This window comes from Ictalurus furcatus, chromosome 25, assembly GCF_023375685.1.
Source record: "Ictalurus furcatus strain D&B chromosome 25, Billie_1.0, whole genome shotgun sequence".
NCBI lineage: Eukaryota > Metazoa > Chordata > Actinopteri > Siluriformes > Ictaluridae > Ictalurus > Ictalurus furcatus.
Window position 1 is genome coordinate 18907843 of NC_071279.1, and position 17235 is coordinate 18925077.

The 17235-nt window shown below is 40.3% G+C and overlaps 1 protein-coding gene and 1 non-coding gene across 2 annotated transcripts in view; both read right to left on the bottom strand.

The window, feature by feature from the left end:
• kif26aa (kinesin family member 26Aa) overlaps nucleotides 1-17235 on the bottom strand; it is a 91148-nt gene that overhangs the window by 55051 nt on the left and 18862 nt on the right. Inside the window, exon 3 of the mRNA XM_053613936.1 lies at nucleotides 1127-1600. Within this exon, the coding sequence (XP_053469911.1) occupies nucleotides 1127-1600 (474 nt within the window). The remainder of the gene's footprint in view (nucleotides 1-1126; nucleotides 1601-17235) is intronic.
• On the bottom strand, nucleotides 14108-14189 carry trnas-gcu (transfer RNA serine (anticodon GCU)). The gene has a single exon. It is a non-coding gene; the product is annotated as a tRNA-Ser (tRNA).

A 17235-nucleotide genomic window follows, 5' to 3' on the forward strand; every position in this document is an offset into this window, starting at 1 on the left:
AAATAAAAAAATAATAATAATAATAATTTCTCCAACGTGCACCTGCCGCCCTGTTCATTTCTATATCTGTAAATGTTTGGCCTGATAAACTGCTGAGTTCATAATGAGCTTCAACACACACTCACTTCTTCTGGCTTCTTCAGTTGTTCCAGTTTTTAGGGTTATGGGTAGGGTTATAGTTATTGACGTTCTCCCATCCTTCTCTTCTAATCCACTGAATAATGATTCTCAGTCAGCAGACCAAGGGAAATGCTTTTCATTAAATATTAATATTGGTTGTTAAGAATTCACAACCACAGCTGATTAATGGATTATTGGACACTCAGGAAAAAAATGCAAATCTTTATTTTCCCTAAGTAGGACCTTACTTCATTAAGGGATTTCATTTCAAGTGTAACTTGAGAATCTTTTGATCTACAGTTCATGTGACCAACTCTGACATGTTATTTTATTTTATTTTACAACATTTTATGATTTATGAAAATACACCAAAAAAGTTCAGATGTTTTTCTCCTGGATAGATGGTGTGTCACACAGCTGAAAGCTTTACCATGACAGTTATTTGACCTTAGTAATATTTTTGCTGAGGTGATTAAGTTTAATCCCATTAGCCTTTGCTGAAGGACTCTATTATGTAAAACTACACCTGAACCTGACTACTGATAAAACAGTGTGTTTAACCTCTGAGCTGTATAAAACAAGGCCATGTGGAGGGAGTGGAAATCAGCATTTCAGCCTTGGGAGGATATGAAGCTTTACAATGGCTCTATTACCCCTGGTCACAAAGAGTCACAAGTTTCATATTGTACACAATGCTTGTAAGTTGGGGTGTAAATAAATTCCTCTTCTGAGTACCCAGCATGTACTCTTTTTGTATCAGCATGTCTGTATTTTGCTCTCTTGAATGAAGGAAAGTGTGTGATCCTGACTTATAGACACGCCCCCAAGTATAGCTTAGGGCTGTGATTGGTCAGTGACTGCATTTTTACAACCCCCTCCAGACCAAAGCACACCCAACTGATAGAACACCCAAATGTTGGTGCAAGAAGAAAAAGAAAGGATGATTAACAGGACACCTCCTTGTCCAGATTGGACAGATGTTCCTACTTGCAGTTCTGGTTCTTACCTGCGATTGTTCTTGCTGATGGGCTCTACTGATGGTTGTCACACTCCACACCCCCTCCAGATACTGCTGAGCGTAGGTGGGTAATGGAGTGACAGTAGCATGGCAGCTCGGCTTTATGTCCATGCCAGCAGCTCCAGACTTGATCCAGCCCATTTCCTTATTCTGGATACCAGCCACTGGTTCAACGTGGTACCTCGAGGGCTGTCGTATGGTAGCAGATGAGGAACCCTGGTTCACCCAGGAGGGTCTCTGTGAGGATGCACTTTGGTGAGGTGCTAGCAGGCCAGAGAAAGGTCCAGACTGCAAGTTAGGGGTTCCATCAAGAGCCAGTCCCAGGGCTGAGTGAAGAGCCAAACGTCGTAGCTGGTGCAGAGGAGTTCCACACATGTCACAGCAGCTTTCAGCACCCTGACCCCTTGGAGGCCATTCTAGAGCCTGGAGTTTATCAAGAAGGAGGCCTGCAAAACGCGGGTCCTGCAAAAAATAAAGAGAAGATATAATTAGATTTAAAGGTTCTGAAATCCTGAAGAAATGTTGTTGGCATTGTTTTAAATGAACCCCTATGTTTTTATATAAAACCTTACACAAGAGGATTTGCCTTTCAGGAAGTAGATCAAAGTAGATCCCTTTAGAGAGAAAGAACCACTAACCATGCAAAGAACCCTTGAGGAACCCTACTGTTGACATTTTGACACTTTGCAACCATTCACATGTATGTGAGTGATTATATAAACATTTTCTATGGACATATGTATTATGTATGGAGCAGTGGTGGCTTAAGGCTCTGGGTTACTGATCAGAAGGCCGGGGGTTCAAGCCCCAGCACTGCCAAGCTGCCACTGTTGGGCCCTTGAGCAAGGCCCTTAACCCTCTCTGCTCCAGGGGGCGCTGTATCATGGCTGACCCTGCACTCTGACCCCAGCTTCCTGACATGCTGGAGTATGCGAAGAAAAGAATCTCACTGTGTATATGTGATCAACAATTATGTTTTTTGGTCATTATGTGTATTGTATTATGGGCTGTTAATGGTCCACAGCTGCTTGCCATCCATCCATCCACCCTTGTCCAGGTACACCCAGGACAGGGTGCCAGTCCATGGCAGGGCATGATCACATACACACTCACACACCCATTCATACACTACAGACACTACAGACACCCAGACCCTGGAGGTGTGCGGCAAATGTGCTAACCACTAAGCCACCGTGTGCCCAGCTGCTTGCCCTATTTGAGTAAATATTACTGGTCCACTCCCCCTTGGCCTAATTGATTAGGTGTTAATGGTCCACAGCCCCTTATCCTAATCATTTGACAGACTTGGTGTTTCACACCCCCGTGTTCTATTTGGTTAGACATTGGTTGTCCACACCCCCATTTTAAGCCTTCCTTCAACACCCAAAGCCAATAATGCTAATAAAATAAAGCAAAGGCAGACTGGAAATTCTGCTTGTAAATCAGTAGAAGATGATCTTTATAGGATGGCTGAGTAAGATGTGAATAAAACTGTTAGACAAGCAAAGAGATCAGATAAATTAGGCCCATGGAATCTGTTTAACTGTAATAACCCCAGAAACCTCACATTAGCAGAAAATGTCAGGTGCTATCTGCACGGAAAGGTCACTAGCTTAGGAATTTAATCATTTCTATGCACATTTTGGTTCAGATATAAGGACACTATCAGTATTACATCCTAGCAGTGTTGCTGTGCAGATTTCCACAGAGATGTCTAGTTGATCTTAGGGCTGCAGAAAAGCCGAGCAAGGAGCAAGAGGAAAATAAATAAATAATCAAATCAAGCACCTAGCTTGATTTGTATCTGACTTCTCTCGCTTGTGAGAAAAGTCAGATACAAAAGAAAATATGAATATGTGCAAAGGCAGGGAGAAGAGAGAACCTGTTTACACTCTAAAACTAGCCACTGGGGCGGCTGTGGATCAGGTGGTAGAGCGGGTCGTCCACTAATCGTAGGGCTGGCGGTTCGATTCCCGGTCCCTGGTGACTCCACATGCCGAAGTGTCCTTGAGCAAGACACTGAACCCCAAGTTGCTCCCGATGGCAAGTTAGCACCTTGCGTGGCAGCTCTGCTACCACTGGTGTGTGAGTGTGTGTGTGAATGGGTGAATGAGACACAGTGTAAAGCGCTATAGAAGTGCACCATTTACATTCAATAGAGAAAAGAAATAAAACATCCTATTTAAGTGTTTCACTCACAGAAATTGTTCATAGGTTCTGAATCTCAAGATTTTGACCAGCTGTTATTGTGGAGTATTGGGAATATTTTTTTAAATAATAAAAACATTTTGAACCTAACCTTCTAGCCTAAGCTATTAATTCAATTTCGTCCATTAAAATGGAGTCACAGGCCGAACTCAGTTAAGAAACACTGGAGTAATGTAGTGTGTAGTGGCCGGGGAAAACCTTTCATGTGGTTCCGTTTTGAGATTTTCTATTTTATGTAGCAGTTCTTGAACTGAAATATTTCTTTTTAAATATGTATCCTGACCTAAAGTAACGGGACAAAATGCAAACATTTATAACCTAATCGGATGAGAGAAAAATAACATTAATGCTGAAGTAATTTTAACAGGAAGTGATTTCTGATATTGATTAAAGTAATTTTAGGCCACGCCCACTTTTGCTGTACATGCGTACCCTATCATAAATACTAAAAGGCAATGTGTTATTGGTTTACACGGGACCTTTAAGGATAAATACATAATGTAGTTTTGGTGTTTTTACTCCATTTGATCTGCTCTACCCACACCAACACCCCAGTGCTAACTGCCGGATCTTCAGCCAAGCAAAAAAGTAACAGGACTAAATATCTGATGACATTCAGCTTCCTCAAATCTGATCTGTCCATTCCTACCCAGTCTAAATTACTCCACACTGTAGACAAATTCATGATTGAAATGCTGAATAAAGCCCGCTTTCCTCCATCCACAGACATAGCTAAACACCATATTGTGATGTATTGCTATTCCCCCGCTGTTGGTGTTCACGAGTAACAGGGCGGGCCGAGGAGTCGTGGTTATTGAGTGCTTTTGTCTGGAGTGCACTGTAGGGGAGTCAGAATAATGCCAGCATGCCAGACGTCTGCAATCTGCTTCAACCATAACTGCATGCATCACAACCTGTTAGAGCTAAACCTTCCAGCACGGCCTATACCCGAGACATGTTACCTACTGTTCATGTTTGGATGGAATCAATACATGTCTTTATAATGTGGCTTTCAAAAATGAGACAAAAGACATTTTGATGAATGGGCTTTAAAAGGTCAGTCAATAATGGGGCTTTAAGGGATTTCACTGTTATTCCAGGATGCATGACATGAATAAAAATAACATATGATTACGTAACTGTACAACAAGCAAGACAAGTCAATCATAAGGCTTTCTTTTTTTTAAAAAAAAAAAAAAAAACTGCAACAATGTATTTCTGAGTAAAACAGGTTTCTTTTAAGCCCTTTTGCAAAATCCAGAATTAAGCTTTTACTTCTTTTTCACACAGTCAAGCTCACATCCCCCTGGGTAGTTATCCCAGGGGCCACTTCAAGCCAATTTCTTTCTTAAGGGTTCTTAAGTTGTCTTCCTGTGAGAACCTTTAAAAGCTTTACAGGCAACTAGCAAAAGCCTAAAGATTTTTGGAGCCTAAGAACCCTTACTTAGCCAATGAACCCTTGAAGAAGCCTTTTTTCTGACTTTACCAAGCGCCTGAGCACCTGACAGGTTCAAGGTCTTAAGAACATTACAATGAGCAATAATTTGAAGTTTGTATCGCACACTTATCGCACAGTTAATACACACGGGATTAGAAAAAAAGGCTTCTTCAAGGGTTCTTTAAGGGTTCCAGAAAAGGAACTGTTTCTGATAGGAAAACGTGCTACTGTAGGAACATTAATGGAGGGAGAACCAAAGAACCCCTAAAGTAAAGTGTTCGGAATTTTTTTTTAAGAGCGCATGCACTCTTTAATGTTCTCAAATGTTCCAGTTTATTATTCAGAGCTTCAAGAATTTGTGACTTTTTTAATAGAGGCCAGGAACATTATGGTAAACAGCATCTGACCAGAATATATAGACAGACACACACACACACACACACACACACACTTCCACAGCCAAAAACAGCTTTCCCAAACAGCTTCTGGAGCTAGTGTCGAACAGAGGTCAGAAAGTCAGAAGCTCATTACTCATGAGTCAGTGGTGTTCAATGAGCCGGGGCCTCCGGGGCTCCGCCCCACCGGTGTCTGCTCTAGCCCCTGCATTCTGAGAGACGAGACTACGGACAACGAGGCACACTTTGGAAAGCTTTTCAGTCAAAAATCCCCCACTGAGTGGTGCATCCACCTCCTGTGCTGCTCTTTTCACCGCCAGCGAAACACAATAGAGAGGCTGGAGTGTGGGGAACGGTGGCTATACCATGCCAGCTGTGAGCATTGTAAACTTCCTGTTCCTGTGCTGTCATCCAAAGTCTTCCTACTATTAATATCCTTATGGCTTTGAAAGAGAATCTCTGTAGGTTCATGGAAATGCCACACTGGTGGAAAGAAATGAAATGAAGTACTATACGCTCGTGTGTTTTCATAACCAGAGATCTGTTCTAATAAACCCTGCAGAAAACGAATGATGTATGAACCAAAAGTGTAGCTGAATTTCACCCTTAACTGCCTCATCTGCGCTGCAGCCAGAGGAAAATTACACGTAAATGACAATTTTCTGTTCTGTTAGACTAAATTAAATTCCTTAAAAATAGTTTTTTTTTTTTTTAAATAGAACAAAGCAGGCAGAAGCATAAGCCTTCAAAAATAATGAAAAGAAAATACAAGAGGGAAAAAAAGAAAGCAGGGAGATGAGTGTAAGCTTTCCAACGGAAAAAATAAATAAATTAATAATAATAATAATAATAATAATAATAATAAAAGAAAGCATGTGGATGAAGAAAAGGAAAGCATTCAAATAAACAGACTTCAGCTTTTTAATTAAACAAATTTACAATAAAATGAAGAAGAAGAAGAAGAAGAAGAAGATGGTGATGATGTTCCATTTATATACTGTACTTCTGATGCTCAGGTTGGCTGTACATAATAAATAAATAAATAAATAAATAAATAAATAATTCGCTAGAGCATTTTCTGTGCTTTAACTGATTCACCCGTTTTCTTTTTTCTATTTTTCGTCAGTTCATTCTGTACGTTAACCTCCGCATCCAGCTGTACTGCAGCTCAATAAAAGTAAGTAATGTATACATTATGTAAGAATATATACATTTATGAGAGACCTGTCTCTACACACTTGGTATCTGTTTGCACATTTGCACTGCGGTGTGATCATTCAATTCTGAGTAAACAAACTGCAGAAATATCACGAGCTTCACGCGATATCATTCGGACCGTTTACACCCTGCCGCGATCTCTCGTGGTCCAGCAGTCGATGATGAGGCACAAAATACAAGACTGGTTTTTACCTTGTGGTGATGTTGAGACGTCTGACCGAAGCCGGAACTGGTTCACAACTAAACCCAAAGAGTCTGGGAAGCGAGAGAACTGCAGCTTCTTACGCACTAAAACATAAATCACTTCACACAATAAACAGAGTTTGTCCTTTATAAGCGCGGTGGCAGATGGAATATTAGGGGCGGGGTCAGGATCATAATTAATGCCTGCATTTGCAAATGGATTGAACTCCTGGAGCGTGAGCGCGACACAAACACGGTTTATGATTGTAAAAACAACCTCAAGGGCACAAAGGCATTTCTAGTGCTCAAGGTCAAGTTCAAGTTAACATAATACACAAGTCAAGGTAGATAGAGCGATAGATTTTAAATTGCCAAAGTCGCAATTTCAGGAAAATCTTTCGCCGTGATGTCCGTTGGTAAACGAGATCTTTTCAGAGGTACTCAAATTTCAGCTGTACTCATGTTCGACACACGCGATTCGAAGATAGCTTTGGCTGAACATGTGTTGTGGTGACGTCACACGGCGCGTTGTGGTGACGTCACATGACACGCCTTGGCGCAAATCTGCGGAAAATCTGCAAGCTCCTGCAAATATTGCCGATTGCAGATGTGTGTGCCTGGGTAGAGGGTGTTATGGTTGATCTTGGGATAGAGTTGGATTAGGGTTAGGTAGGGTTAGGGTTAGACTAAGGTTGGTGGGTCTATGTTATGTATGGGCCAGTGTAACGTTTGGGATAGGGATGGGGTTAAGCTAGCATTAGGGTTGGAGAAAAGTTAGGATTTGCCTAGCGTTAGGCTTGGGCTAGGATTTGGGTTGAACTGGTGTTAGGGTCAGTCTGGTGTTAGAGTTGGGGCTAGGGTTAGGGTTAAGCTAGAGTAAATTGTGACTGGAGATAGGATTGGGCTAGGGTCTGGAGGCTATGGGTTCAAGCTCTGTACAGGGTTACAGTATGGTTTTAGGGTTTGGTGAGGGTTATAGTTCACCTATGGTTAGGGTTAGGCTGCATTTTGGGTTGATCCCGGGTGAAATTTTGGCTAGGATTAGCACTGAGCTAGATTTCAAGTTTGCTTAAGTGTAGTATTGGCCTACAGTAAGGATTTGGCGAGAGTTAGGTGTTGCCTATGTTTGGGATTAGGTGAAAGTTAGACCTGTTTAGGATTAAAGTTGCTGGGCTAGGGTTATGTTTGCACTTGGGATAGGGTTGGGCCAAATTGAGGTTTGAGTTAGGGTTAGAGTTAGGCTAGGATTATGGTTTAACTATGTCAACAAAATTCTGTTTTGACTCTGATTTCACGTCCTCTTGACATCAGTATTGACTTCTTTATGACGGACGTCTGTTCAAACATGCCTTCAGTCATGTCTGTCAGATTATATCAGTTGTTGTAAAGGGCATACGCAGGTGCAGCCTAATGAACAGCACTCTTAAGGAAAGCGGTGCATATTGTAATGTCTTCCTGCTGGTACACACCTGCTTCATCTCATCATGTGCGTGGTAGCTGGGTGGTGATGATGAAGCAGGTGCTGGAGAGCAGAAAAACACCGAGCTGTACGACTGGAACATGACAAAACACCGCTGGCGTTACACGTCCATACCGCACGAGTTAGTAAGTCCACAAATTAGATTACAGAAGTGGCATCGTTCACTCTAGTGGCGGGTTAATGCAGGAAGCTCCTCGACTCAGTACTGTCCTCCAAATGAGCTTCACTCAGGTTTAAAATATTCCTGGTGCATATTCATGTCTCCAGCAGCCTCTTAATCAAGCCCTCATACATGTGTGTGTGTGTGTGTGTGTGTGTGTTTCACTGGTCCTTGGCACACTTTCAGAATAAAAGAGCCAAAAGCTAACACAGACAATGATACATATAAATATAAAGCAACAATTAATCAATTAATGTAAAAGAAAGATAAAATATAATCATCTTAAAAAGAGCAAAACGTTCTGATGCGTGTGAGGATGTGAAAAGGAGGACTGGTGTGTAGTCGAGTATAAAACCTAAAACTTAAAGTGAACTTGAAAAGAATTAAATTTGGAGAATTAAAATAACCACAGAAATAAAAACTGAAAATAAATATACAGATTTTTCGCAGGTAATTTCAGTTTCATTGACACTAAGTCCTGGCGAGTTCATTCTGAGGAATTGAATTTGAGGGTTTTTTTGTTCTTCGGAGATAATGTTGATTATCGTTAAATTCTTTCCTTACTCGGTTTTTCGGGAGAGTCGTCTCGGCCGTACAACCCCACACGTATCGATGTTAATGAGACAGACGTAATTGGCTGCGAGATATGGGCAAATATTACATATGGAGGCACTTAATACAGCCATTACGCTCGATTACGATCGCTTCCCGGCCGACGAGCTCCCATTATCGGCAGCCAGCGTGCGCTCCGTGATGACACGTGGCTACATTTCACATTCGAGAGTCCGCGTTCAAAATGGCACATTTTTAAAAATGATTTACATAATCAGCAGCACAAAAGTCCTAGCAACCTCGCAGGGCAATTTATATTCCCAGTGCTCATTCTGCAAACAAAGAAAATGATAGCACTGAGGTAGATTAGAGAAGATCACCGTGATTATCAGCACTGGGACCCAATTTGTCTGTTTACACATTAAACATAGTTTAGAAAAATAAATCTCTCCACAACGTGCCACTGATTTTTTTTTATATTGAAAATTTGGACAAAGACTCCATCTTAAAGCACAGCCTCCGACTGCTTAGCTCAAACGCTGGCTAGTGCTTTATACAGCAGTAATTACTAAATCACTAACATGAAATCATTTTTCTGATCATGGTTTTGATCGTTGAATGGATCGTTTTGCATGTGACGGTTCACGCAATGAAAGGACGTTTAGAAGTTGTGAAGTATATGACTAATTGTTCAGAGATCTGAACTTATTGTTTTGAGAGAAAAAAAATCGAATTAACCTAATTAACTAATCTATCTAATTAACCTCTACATAACTAACCTTTACAGAACTAACCTTTATATAACTAACCTCTACATAACTAACCTTTATATAACTAACCTCTATCTAACTAACCTCTACAGAACTAACCTTTATATAACTAACCTCTATCTAATTAATCTATATCTAACCAACCTCTACATAACTAACCTTTATATAACTAACCTCTACATAACTAACCTTTACAGAACTAACCTTTATATAACTAACCTCTATCTAATTAACCTCTACATAACTAACCTTTATATAACTAACCTCTATCTAACTAACCTCTACATAACTAACCTTTATATAACTAACCTCTACATAACTAACCTCTACATAACTAACCTTTATATAACTAACCTCTATCTAATTAACCTCTACATAACTAACCTTTATATAACTAACCTCTATCTAATTAACCTCTACATAACAATGCACCAAGCAGTAAAGCCTTTTTAAATAAAGAATGATAACGATGTCTTATGGAAAAAGTGTTGCCAGACTAAGCATATATTCATTAGTAAATGTGAGGGAGTAAATGTGTGTTCTAAACCCGAGCAGGCTGTGCAGTGTGGTTACGTTAGTGATTAATGTAAGGCCCGAGCTCCTGCAGTAATACATGTTAGGTGTATTTAATGTCCTGTGCTGTAAAATCACACACTCGATGAAGAATCATTAGAGTTGCAGAGCTGCACATCACGCAGGCTAATTAGGCAAATGATGAATAAAATCATTCAGCAGAATGAGTCAAGTGAAAAATCCAATTAAAACAAATCAGCACTAAAATAATTTCCTCCTCCACACAGCGCTCGTTCTCTTACAACTGCTCCATGGAGCGGGCTTTCACACACTCATTTTATTTTACATAGAAGACAAACTGTGGAAAAGAACAAAACACAGTCTACAGAACAATTCAGTTTAACAAAAGTTAGCACAGTCTGATTAATGTTGATGTTTTCTCCTTTCAAGAACGTTCAAACACATCGTGGATTAAAGATATGATCTGAACATCAGTTAATTTAATGATCATGATTCTACTCTCCCCACTATGACTAATAACTAACCTTTATCTAAATAACCTGTATCTAATGAACCTCTACATAACTAACCTCTACATAACCTCTACGTAACTAACCTGTATCTAATTAACCTCTACATAACCTCTACATAACTAACCTCTACATAACCTCTACATAACTAACCTGTATCTAATTAACTTCTACATAACCTCTACATAACTAACCTGTATCTAATTAACCTCTACATAACCTCTACATAACTAACCTCTACATAACCTCTACATAACTAACCTGTATCTAATTAACTTCTACATAACCTCTACATAACTAACCTGTATCTAATTAACCTCTACATAACCTCTACATAACTAACCTCTACATAACCTCTACATAACTAACCTCTACATAACCTCTACATATCTAACCTGTATCTAACTAACCTCTACATAACCTCTACATAACCTCTACATAACTAACCTCTACATAACCTCTACATAACTAACCTCTACATAACCTCTACGTAACTAACCTGTATCGAATTAACCTCTACATAACCTCTACATAACTAACCTGTGTCTAATTAACCTCTACATAACCTCTACATAACCTCTACATAACTAACCTGTATCTAACTAACCTCTACATAACCTCTACATAACCTCTACATAACTAACCTGTATCTAATTAACCTCTACATAACCTCTACATAACTAACCTCTACATAACCTCTACGTAACTAACCTGTATCTAATTAACCTCTACATAACCTCTACATAACTAACCTGTATCTAATTAACCTCTACATAACCTCTACATAACTAACCTCTACATAACCTCTACATAACTAACCTCTACATAACCTCTACGTAACTAACCTGTATCGAATTAACCTCTACATAACCTCTACATAACCTCTACATAACTAACCTGTATCTAATTAACCTCTACATAACCTCTACATAACCTCTACATAACTAACCTGTATCTAATTAACTTCTACATAACCTCTACATAACTAACCTCTACATAACCTCTACATATCTAACCTGTATCTAATTAACCTCTACATAACTAACCTCTACATAACCTCTACATAACTAACCTGTATCTAATTAACCTCTACATAACCTCTACATAACTAACCTCTACATAACCTCTACATAACTAACCTGTATCTAATTAACCTCTACATAACTAACCTGTATCTAATTAACCTCTACATAACCTCTACATAACCTCTACATAACTAACCTGTATCTAATTAACTTCTACATAACCTCTACATAACCTCTACATAACTAACCTTTACATAACTAACCTGTATCTAATTAACTTCTACATAACCTCTACATAACTAACCTCTACATAACTAACCTCTACATAACCTCTACATATCTAACCTGTATCTAATTAACCTCTACATAACTAACCTCTACATAACTAACCTCTACATAACTAACCTCTACATAACGTCTACATATCTAACCTGTATCTAATTAACTTCTACATAACCTCTACATAACTAACCTCTACATAACTAACCTCTACATAACCTCTACATAACTAACCTGTATCTAATTAACCTGTATATAACTAACATCTACATAACTAACCTGTATCTACATAACCTCTACATAACTAACCTGTATCTAATTAACCTCTACATAACAGTAATCTTTCTAACCTCTACATATCTAATCTCTATTTAACTAAACTCTACAGAAGGGGCGGTGGTAGCTCAGTGGTTAAGATGATGGGTTCCTTCTCAGAAGGTCATGAGTTCAAGCCCCAACTGCTGGGCCCTTGAGCAAATCCCTTAACCCTCAACTGATCACATGTATAAATGAAATAAATATAAGTCACTCTGGATAATAAGTATGACAAATGCTCTAAATGTACATAACTAACATCTATCTACCTTCTACGTAACTAATGTCTAGCTAACCTCTACATTTAAAGCATGTTTTTAATATTACAGAATTTTAGGGTTTTGGTTTACTCTCTTACGGCTCCTTCAGGGTTCTATCGGTTGTTTAGTGGTTTCCGTTTGTAAATATTCTCCTTGGGAACATCTGTCAAGGGGAAACTCTCAGCTGTGGGGAGGAAATTATGAAATGTTGAGGCAAATGTTAAATATTGACACTTTTATTCTTTTTTTCCATCAAAAGCTGTCAAAATGTAGAAACCATAGACAGACAAAGGTGAGAGATTTTGAAGTAACAGTAGCACTAGACTAATTACTGTAGAGACGAAGATTCGGATTGAACACCTTCAAAGGGACTGCCAGTCTAAAACTGTTGCCGGTGCTTAATTAATATTCATGTGAGACGGCGTACACTCGTCGTTTTGCTGTCGTTTGTACCTGTTTGTGTTTTTGCTGACGATTAGTGGAACGTGTAATTAGCCTGCTTTGTTATTCCTCTCCTCCTGTCATTTAGATTTCTCTATTCATTTGTGTGCGCTGGAGCAAAGCTGCAGTAACAGACACAGCTTACACGGGCGTGTCTTGATCTGAGAACGGACCGGTTCTCCTGGTGAAAAAAGTGAAATAGTGGAAAAACAGAACTTATATTATACAAGCATTCTAGCAGTCCTGGAGGTCAGGGCAGGTCACTTTCCCCCCAAAATGTAAAAACAAGCAGCGTGGGTGACGTTTCAGTGCCACGTTCCATAAACAAGACTGCTTACTTTACACACCTCACAGCAGGTGCTACGCTTTTTACAGCTCGGTTTTAGCCGGCTAACATCAAACCTATGTTTCCGCTCTGCCCTCTCTGTCCTGCTGTCATTTCCTGTTTTGACAGGAAATAGCACCTCCTTTAAAAGATTTAAAAAAAAAAAAAAATAGCCCTGATTTAATGAGGTTTTTACATCTGTGTCCCGTCCATATCGCTTATACGGTTGAGTGCGAAAGTTTGCACACCATCAATGGGTTTTAATGGCAAGAAAAATACAATTTCTCTACTACTACTACTACTATTAATAATAATAATAATAAGAAGAAGAAGAAGAAGAAGAAGAAGAAACATAAGAATAATAATAATAACACAAATAATATATAAGGCAGTATTTCAAAACGTGAAGCAAAATTAAACAGAAAATGAATTCAGACACTGATAAAGATCCAAAAGCTGCTTAGAGGATATGAAAGAGTTTAAAATGAATTTATAAAGTAAAAGATGGACATGCAGGTTATTAGAAAAGCGGGTGAAAACTTTTGTGATGGTATGGAATCACTCACATGGACGCCCCCATACATTATAAATGGATGAAAAGGAAATGCACCACTATTTATGATGTTAATAATAATAATTAACATTAATCACGGGTTTAATTGAACAAAATGATTTCCGCAGTTTGTATTTCATTACATTTGTGGCGTTTGGCGTACGCCCTTATACAGAGCGACTTACATTTATCTCATTTATACTACTGAGGGTTAAGGGCGTTGCTCAAGGGCCAACAGCAGCAGCTGGGCAGTGCTGGGCTTTGAACTCACGACCTTCCAATCAGTAGTCCAACATCTTAACCACTGCCACAAAACACAGCTTTCGACGAGGATGGGATTTGAACCCACGCGTGCAGAGCACAATGGATTAGCAGTCCATCGCCTTAACCACTCGGCCACCTCGTCCTGTTAAGAGGGTTGCTGGCTGAAAAACAGGACCTGGAACTCCATCAATTGTCGCTCATGATGAAAGGGAATGCTCAAATTAAAGCAGGGATTACAATAAACACAACGTCCCATACTGGGAGTTGAACCCAGGTTGGCTGGGTGAAAACCAGGACTCATAACCCCAAGACCATACCTGACCATGATGTAGATATAATAAGGTGCTTCTAATTCCACATAAACCAGCACTCGCTCCAGCACAAAACACATTTTTTTCCTGATAGTTCACTGGGTGCACCACTTTGACGTGATCTCTTGTAAAGAAAACGTAGCGTGACCGCGATTTGAAGGATAAGCTGACCGAGCACTCATCTGCAATGATTACAGCTCACTCAAACCTGTATCACACCAGTAAAAACGCGTTCATCTGCACTGACATGCCTCTCTTTTACACAAACTCCACTCGACATGCGTAAATCTCACAGAACTTCAGGACAGCGCCCGAGTGCTCACTTAAATCCTCACTAAGCGCACTTTGCTCAATTCTGAAAACGTCCCAGTGTATCAAATTAAAAATCTGTAAAATGGCCGACATTACCAGCACTGTTACCTCCCCGAGACTGACGACGGATCATTATTGAATGGTAGAGCGAGCATCACATTGAACACTCTCTCTCTTTCTCTCTTACACATCTTTACAAATGTTTTTTGGGGGAAACTCAGCCATAGATACACACACACACACACACACACACACAAATAAAAGGTCAGAGGATGGACACGTACAACTCCATGATCAAACATGAGAATGTGGCACTGACCTTTAGCTCACCCTTGGTAATGAACTCATAACGCCATTAGAGCTCTTTGTCGGTAGCGTCTGAGTTTAAAGCGCCGTAATGAAGCAGTGTGTTTGGTCACAAACCATAACCCAGTGGTAAAGACTTCAGGAATGCGTGTACAGCCGAGAGCCGACTCTTTTGTGCCCCACCACATAAATTGTATTGACATGCCTTTGTGGGCTCATTACCTCATGGACAGAATGTGAGTTTATAGTGGAGCGGAGCTCATTTCCTCTGCCTGACGGGGAGGTGAGAGTGTGTGTGTGTGTGTGTGTGTGTGTGTGTGTGAGTTTGTGTAGCTGATATGTGTTTCCTGTGCACAGTGTGTGAGAGCTAAAACCAAAGGTTTAGAGAATCAATGTACAGATCTGTCGAAAGTCCTGTGTCAAAACTCACGACGCTTCAGGTCTTTGCATAAACTACAGCACTGTTGAATTCTGGATCGTGATTGGTCGGAACGTGTCGATTAACTGTCTATAACAGTAGCTCGGACAGTCCACAGCTCATTCACAGGGACTTGTATGAAGGTTTCCGAAAGAAAACGGTTATATAACGTTTATGGAAGGAGTCTCCAGTGTCAGTGCTTTGGAACTGTCCGAGGGAAAGCTGTAACTTGAAGTTTCCCTATACAGGAAAGTCTTCATGACAGATCAATTATAATTTGAAGATATACATTATATATATATATATATAAAACATCCAGCATTGCTTTATACAAGATTCCTGCAATGCTTTTGAATGTGTTATGAAGCCCAATGTAGGCTTCACATCTTCACATACAGTAAAGTGTTCCCATTCTATAAAATCTACACACCCGTGATTCAGAGGAAAACTCTCCATCTACACCAACCAGTTGAAAGTCCGGGGGTTTTTTTGCTACATTTTCACCAAACATCAGCATTTCACGCCTCAATCCGGAGTGACAGCTCTGATCTAAAGCTGCGGCGGCGTGCAGACCTCGGTGCGTTGGAGAGATAAGAAACTCCAAGAAAGTTAAAGTCTGATAATCTGTCAGCACAAGATGACAATAAAATCGATAGTGTAGCATGCGACTAAATCAAACAGGAGCTCACATAAACAGCTTTGTGTTCGCAGCAGAAACTCGGAGCTGATGGAGGATCTACGAGTGAATTTTATCCCAACGTTCCCGTACAGCAGTCTTCAGCTGTTCGGCTTTACGGCTCCGGGAGCTGGGATGAAGCGAGTCTGATGGGGGCTGTAAAGCCGGGCTGAGTTTAAGTGCTTCTGCTTTGCTCAGGCATGTGGGGCCTCTTAGGGTTTAAACTAGCACGTTAAAGCATCCAGGCAGCGTAATAAAACACACCATCGAGCATCGTTCTTAGTGCGGTAAGTACAGCAGTCTGGACCGTATTATTTAAGACAGCACAGGCACAGTGGAGTACAGCAGGTGTAAATACAGCAGACCAAGGACAAGAAAGGTGTAAAGACTTAAAGGAATAGCAGCGTTTGTTAGACTAAATTTCTAGCCACTGTATCTATAGCGTACCTGTTCATCCATCTTCTATACCGCTCATCCTACAGAGCCTGGAGCCTATCCCGGGATGCACGGGGCTTAAAGTGGGGTACATCCTGGATGGGGTGCCAGTCCATCACAGGGCACACTCACACACCCATTCATACACTACAGACACGCCAATCAGCCTACCATGCATGTCTTTGTACTGGGGGAGGAAACCGGAGTACCCGGAGGAAACCCCCGCAGCACGGGGAGAACACACAAACTCCGCCCATACAGAGCCACGGTGGGAATCAAACCCCCGACCCTGGAGGTGTGAGGAGAACGTGCTAACCACTAATCCCCCGAGCGCCCGCGTACCTGTTCAAACTCTCCAAATTCATTTGGAAGCCCAATTGCAGCTCGGTAATTTCCTTTTTCAAATGTGTTTTTAAATGAAGCTCTGAGTCTGTATAATTGCTTCTTTCAGAGATAAGATACTATTTTAAAAGGAAGAATTTGTGGTCAGTGTAGTTGGCTGCTGTGTGGCTCTCATGGGTAATGAATACAAAAAAAAAAAAAAACATTCAAGAAAGCGTAAAGTAAACACTAAATAAGCTCTGATGAAGTTCATTACAAAAGAGTACGAGCAAACACATCCAATTCCTTCATTATTCATGCAGAATACGCACAGCGTTATTCGATGTGTTGACGTTATTTCCACTGAAACAGGAAGTCAGGGCGGGACATATCGTGTGGCTCCTCCCTG